Source organism: Malania oleifera, chromosome 7 (assembly GCF_029873635.1).
Source record: "Malania oleifera isolate guangnan ecotype guangnan chromosome 7, ASM2987363v1, whole genome shotgun sequence".
Lineage (NCBI taxonomy): Eukaryota > Viridiplantae > Streptophyta > Magnoliopsida > Santalales > Ximeniaceae > Malania > Malania oleifera.
This window is the reverse complement of record NC_080423.1, coordinates 14,247,960-14,255,022: the sequence shown is the minus strand read 5'-3', so window position 1 is coordinate 14,255,022 and position 7,063 is coordinate 14,247,960. Positions and strand designations below refer to the sequence as shown.

Genomic DNA, 7,063 nt, shown 5'->3' with positions numbered 1-7,063 from the left:
CGATATTTGTTATCGAGGTTCGGCATAACTAGTCTACGTCCCCTCCTTGGGTATATCCCCCAAGGATTACACTACCTCTGCTCACTTAAACAAGAGGAGTAGAAGCCATTTACATCCTCTCCTTACGGGACGAGAAAAACCCCAGTTCAATTACAAGACTGAACCTAACTTGTCTCCCTTACGGGGCAGAGACTCCCGAGTTCAATTTCTTGGACTGAACCCAACTGATCTCACTTATGGGGCTAAGACTCTCTAGTTCAATTTACAGGATGAACCCAATGGATACATTAAAATCATTTTTGTACATAAAAATGCTTCTAAAACATAAAAGTAGAAATGTACACATTTAAGTTCAATACATATACTTTCTAATGATATGCATTATGTTTAGTAGAGTAAGAGTGCTATCAAATAACATTTTTAATCTTTGAAAAATAATGTATATGACAAAATGCTCAAAGATCTGAACCCTATAAAATATTTCTCCATAAATATTTTCAATGAGAAGTAGGATAACCTAGGGTTTTGGTTTTTCAAATAATTTTTGCAACATAAAACTTTTTCTATGAAAGTATGGATGCAAAAATAAATGCCCTAAAATAAAATGCTCTCTTTCAAAAGATTTTTCATAGAATAATAAAGAGAGTTGGAGAGTGTAAAAATTTAACCCCAAATTGATTTTGAAATAAAAGTGTGTGTGGGGGAACTTTGATTAAGTGAAAAATTTGAGAGAAAATATTTGTTAATCAAAGTTGCTAATCTAAGCAAATGAAGGGGTATTTACAGTTTTTTTTTTTTGTGAAAAATATGACTGTTAAGGGCACATTCAGTATTTCAAAAAATGTTTAATTAAAAATTATGCGTGTTTAGGCGTTGGAAATTAACCCAACCTGAGAGGTTCGGTCACCTGACACCTAGGGTCGATCGCCCGAACACTCACAAAAAGTAAAAGTGATTTTTCGGGTTTGGTTGACCATGGGCAATGTCCAGTCAGCTGAAGCCAAGGTGATTTCCCAACCTTCGTAGGTTCGGCCGCCTAGTGCGTGGTCCGGTCTACCGATTCATAAGGCTTGGTCGCTCGAGGCCTTTTTGAACTATAAGTTCGAGCCGCCAAGGTTGGTAAAAAGTGTCAACATTCAAGGTTCGGTCTTGGACTGGTTGCCCGAGCCAAGTCAAAGTATTGACTTTTTACCAGTTTGGCTGATCGAGGCATTTTTAACGCCCTATGTTCAGCTGGCCGAAGCCCTTTCAAAGTTCACTTTAGGTCCTGATTCTTATTAGAATTCACCCCTATTAATAATGGTATAACTTTTAAGTTATAGGGGATTTTCCATGGAGTGTTTATGGGGACTTAAAGTCAATCTATTGTCATTGAGCTTATTAAACCTATCATGCATGCGATGCATTAATTATTACAGACCATTTTTAGACCCAAATGAATTAAACAACAAATACAAATGAAAATATTTGGTCTTCATTTCCTTTGCTTCTCCAAACACCGCAATATGATGTAAGCATTGAGTTTTTTTATGGCATTGTCTGAATCTTTGCCATTTCGTGCTAAGAATGTTTCTGCACACAAACTCAGGGCACATGTAAGATACAAAGATATTTGTCATTATCAAAATGGGATATGACCTATAAGGTCAACAAGCTACCAACCCCAATACAATCCTAATAGAAGTATGTCGGACCACAGGTGAAAAGATCTCATCATAGTCTATCCCCTTTTTCTGTGAGTATCATTTTGCCACCAATCTTGCCTTAAAATTTTCTCCTTCCTTTTCAGAAATTGTCTCCTTCTTCCTATATATCCATTTGCAACCTAGTAGTCTCTTCCCATCTGGAAGCTCCACCAAATCTTAAGTTTGATTTTTATGTAGTGATTTCATCTCCTCAATCATTGCTCCCATCCACCTACCTTTCTCTTGGCCGTGCACTACCTCTTGAAATGTAGTTGGAACGTTGTAACTGGTAAGAAAAGTACAAGACACTAACTCTTCAAACCCATACCTTGGCGGAGGTCTAATATTGCATCTGGATCTTCGTATAGGAAGATTGTCAACTTGCTGGTTTTCCGAGATAGAGCTCCTTACAACCATAGGACCATGATCATTTTCATTGCCCTGAGCTTCCAACTCCACCTGCACAACATGTTTATCATTGCCCCAATTTTTTGGCTCCTATTTATGTTCATCACTATCTTGAGTACGCTTCACCATAGCCTTCTCATCAAAGACTACATCCCTGCTAATCACCACCTTGTTTTCCACCGAGTCCCACATCTTGTACCCCTTTACACCTTTCATATATCCCAAAAAAATGCAACGATGAGACTTCAGGTCAAGCTTAGACCTCTCCTCACTAGACACGAGAACATAAGCTGGGCACTTGAATAATTTCAATTCAGAGTAGTCTATAGCATTTTTCGTCCATATTATTCGACCTTAAGCATTTGATTCTCCTCTCTGTCTAGTTTTCCACTTCAGCCTTCCAAATCTTGAACCTGGCAAACGTATTAGACTTATATCGCATGAAGTATACCTAGAATTTACATGAGTAATCATCAATAAACATCACATAATACACATGTCCACCCTTAAATGCAACTCTAACTGGGTCCCAAATATCGGAATGCACATAATCGAGAATATCTTTCGTTTTGTGAACAACTAACTTGAATTTTGCCCTGTTTTGTTTTCCCAGCATACAAATCTTGTAAAAGTCCAGCTGACATGATTTCAGACCTTTCAAGAGTTTCCTCTTGTGCAATTCTTTCATACTATGTTCCCCTATATGCCCAAGACACATATGCCACAAGACGGTCTTATCAGATTCAACATCTACGACTGCAGCTCCACCTACAACAGTAGTTTCCTATACTGTGTAGATATTCCCATATAGCTTTTGCCCTTTCATCACCGTCGGATTTTCTTTCCATACTTTCATAACTCCACCTTCAGACTTGTAATTGAAACCATTACAATTCAAAGTGTCAAGTGATATCAAACTCTTCCTCAACTCTAGTATATGTCTTACATTACTCAAGGTTCTCACAACACCATCAAACATTTTTATCTTAACACTTCCTATGCCAATGATCTTACAAGAAACATCATTACCCATAAGAACTGAACCTGAATTCACTAACCTGTAAGTGCTGAACCACTCCTTTTTTGGAGTCATGTGGTAAGAACATGTCGAATCAAGTATCCAAGAGTCCGTAAGATATCCGACCTCGATGAAAGTGAAAGAACATCACCATCGCTGCAAACTAAACCTCCTTCTTAAACCATATTCACTGACTTTGAAATCTCCTTATTCTTTTCAGCATTTCCCTTCTTTCAATTTGGACACTTCGGTTTAACATGCCCTTTTTTACCGCATTTATAACATTGAATTTCCTCTTTTTTCTTGAATTGATTACGAGATTTTTGACTTGACCTACTTTTAAACTTTCCTTTGCCACACTTATTATTACCTTTCGTCATAAGTCCTTCTCCTTCATCACATATTTTCAGCCTTTGATGAAAATTCAATAATGCACTTGTTACCTCTTCTAAATCAAGAGTCTCTTTTCCCCACATAAGAGTGGTAACAAGATTTTCATACGTATGAGTCGACGGCAAGGAGTTTAGCAACATCAACGCCTTATCATCTTCATCAAACTTAACATCAACTTTCATTAAATCACTTATGATTTGATTAAAGACATTAATATGTTGATCTAAGTTTGATCCTTCAACCATCTTAAGCCAATAAAGATGCTACTTAAGAAAAAAATTATTATTGAGTGATTTGGACATGTACTGGCTTTCTAAATTTTTCCATATAGCCGCTGGAGAATCCTCCTCCGTCACATGATAAAGAACTTCGTTGGTCAAACACAAACATATTGTAAAAGTGGCATTTGCTTTCAAATCTCCCTATATTGCCTCATTCATTCCTTTCAGTTGAATGTCTAGCAAAGCCTTAGCCATTTTCTTATTGCACAAGAATATCCTTGACTCTCCTCTGCCACTAACCAAAATTTTCGGTTCCATCGAATTTGATAATGTCAAATCTTACAGAAGATGATCCTGATGCCATGACAACAATCTCTCTGATACTAATTTGTTGTAAATAAGGATCGGATATAGGATGCACAACAAAATAAAAATGCAACAAGCAAATTAAACTCAACTAGTAAATAAGAAACAACAAGCACAACAACAAGATTTACGTGGTTCAGCAAAACCTACATCCATGGAAGCAAATGACATAAGATTTTCACTAAGGAAATATCAAAGTACATAATACACTTCACAAATGATCACTCTCACTATCAATACACGCCCAGAATGACATATATAACAGTCTCTCGGAGGCTTTCCCCTAATTACCCAACCACCCCAATGTTGAAATTCAAAATTCAAAAAACTGCTCGCAACCTAAAAACACTCGTCGACGAGAACAGGGGATTCGTCACCGAGACAAAGAAGAACACTCGTCAACTAGTCTGGTCACTTGTTGACGATCCTTTAAATCTGATCTCAATATCTCAAAAACTCTAAGTTTTTCTTGCACTCGAGATCTACCCGTCGACGAGGACATGTCACTTGTCAATGAGTCCTTTCCGCTACTCTGCACCAAGAATACATCCATATGTTTTTCTTTCCTTTGATTATAAACCCATAAAGTATAAAAATCACACCACAAACAACAAATCTCCTTCATAATATTTAAAAATATATATATATATATATATATAAATATTAATTTTTAATAAATACATATACTAACATATATTTAATTATGTTAATATATATTCTAACAAATAGATACTATATACTTTCTTGTAGTAAGATAAAATGCATAATATACTTATTAATAAAGAGAACTCCCCTTATGTGTAAAATGATGAAATGAATTATCAAAATGCCATAAATTATTCTAAAATTACTTTAATCATTTAAGTAATTTAAAATAAATATAGAAGTTTCTTCAATTATTATAAAATCACATACATCATTTTAGTAATTTAACCTATTTAACTACTCATTTAATTATTTTTTTGTTAACCTGAACTCAACTTGAAAGAAGTTATTCTTGGTTTGGTAACTCGAAAATGACTAATCAATTTACAATAAATTCGAAAATAATAATTACCCCTTTTAGGCTAGATCCTTCATAATCAATTTTTTCATGAAAAAATGGGTAATTCTTTAAAGGAAAAAAAAAAAAAAAACTAAAAAAGAAACAAAACAATGACTGAACTTTTGATTCCATGGAAGTCCACGGTAAGTATAAACCAGAAAAGCATGCCCAAAACCACTCAACAACAGAGCTCCGTAGACCCAACCCACGCTCCATCTCTCTCAACCTTATCCATCTCCCTAACCAATACGCTAACCGCCCGTCTCTCCCCTCCGCTCTATATATACCCTTCGTCCTTCCCTATCAGTCCCTGTCCCTGTCCGTGTCCGTTCATTCAGTGTTTCTCAGCAATTGCAGAGGTTAATTCAAATCCACCTTCTTCCATTTTACCCAGCGTTTTTGTTGCTTTCTCAGAACAAAAATGGCAGACATAGCTATGTTAGTTGCAGAGGAGTACGAGCGGAGGGTGAAGAGCACCGCCAGAGATCGCGCCGGAGCTGAACCGGAGACCGTCGATCTGTTCTCCTATGTTCCGATCTTGGCCCGGAGGCTGGAGGGGAAGCAATCCCCTCATTGGGTTAAGATCGGGAAAGTTAATGGAGGGGAGAAATTGCAGATTTTGAAATGGGTTTCGGAGCCCAAATCCCAGATTGGTGCTGCGGCCATCAATGGCTTCTTCTCTGCTTGAAAATTTCAGTTTCTTAAAAAAAATATGTATTCTCTAAAGAGGTGCAGTTGATTCCCGAAATCCTCTGTTTCTTGTTTGTTTGTTTGCTTTTTTTTTTTTTCTTTTTCTTTCTTTGTTTCTTTGATCTGTAATTAGTATTTTTCATTGGAATGTACATATTAATCAAGGGTTTCTGGCCCGGTGATGCTGATTTTATTTTTCCTCTTTGGATTTAAGGTTAAATTCTGATTTCTGAGTGAGGCGTGGAATGGGAGTTTTTAAGCATTGTGGGTCGGTGGAGTTGAGAAGAAATCCTATCTTCTAAGGTCAGATTCAAAGAAAGGGCTGACTTTGAAGAAATGGTTTGTCGCTTTGTCCATTGATTGAAGATGGTGGAAATGGCTTTCGTTTGGCGAGCTTAATGAATTGATGGAAGAGAGGGGTAGGTGGCTGTTGGGTTCATTACAGAGATGGGAATAGGTGATGATTAAACCATTTTCCGCCGACGGTGCTCCATAATTGAATATGAAAATGAAAGAAAAGATGAGTGGGATTTCTTTTCCTCGCTTGGTGTGGGAGAAAAAGAAGGAAAGAAAATGGGTGGAAAGCCAAAAGAGCTTTAGTTATCTTTCCTTTTCTTCCATTTACTTTCTTTTTGGGGTGGGGGTGATTACTAATTAGGGCAGATAGAACTGGAAAAGCTGTAATTGGGCCATGAAAGTCAAGAAACTGGGTAAATAGGTTACTATGTCTTGAGGTTCAATCTCGAATGAAGGTAGTTGTGATGTCGGTCAAGTATTTTTTATTTATTATTTATTTTTGATTAGGTGTTGTGTCAAGTTTAGTGCCTGAGAGTCTAGACTAGTGACGATTAAATTGAAAATTTTCAATTTTAATTTTGAAAAAAGTGAGAGAGGATGAAGAAAAGTTTTGGATGGATGGATGGATGGATGGCTGGCCTACTATGCATGCACATGGTACCTCCCAATTGCCCTATAAAAAGATTAAAGGTGTGAGTGGCTTTTACCAAATATTCCATTACTAAGAAATCATCCAAAGGCCCAAGTGCACTTTCTTTTTCAAGAGCTAGCGTGGATTGCCTTCTTGTTATCACCCATTTTGCATCATAATTACCATATCTACCATTTTGTTTCTCCTATCAACCTATTTGTTTGCTCATTGGGTTGAAAGACTTTGAGGGGGAATGAAATTTTTATGTCTTATCACATAAAATTAAAGGACTTAGTCAAGTGGACAATA

At 36.7% G+C, this 7,063-nt stretch overlaps 1 protein-coding gene across 1 annotated transcript; it reads left to right on the top strand.

The window, feature by feature from the left end:
- The first annotated feature begins 5,321 nt into the window (after window positions 1-5,321).
- Window positions 5,322-6,019, top strand: LOC131160523 (uncharacterized). Its single transcript, XM_058116301.1, has one exon. It carries the CDS (start codon window positions 5,558-5,560, stop codon window positions 5,822-5,824), a length of 267 nt encoding a protein of 88 aa, XP_057972284.1. The 5' UTR covers window positions 5,322-5,557; the 3' UTR covers window positions 5,825-6,019.
- Window positions 6,020-7,063: the final 1,044 nt, after the last annotated feature.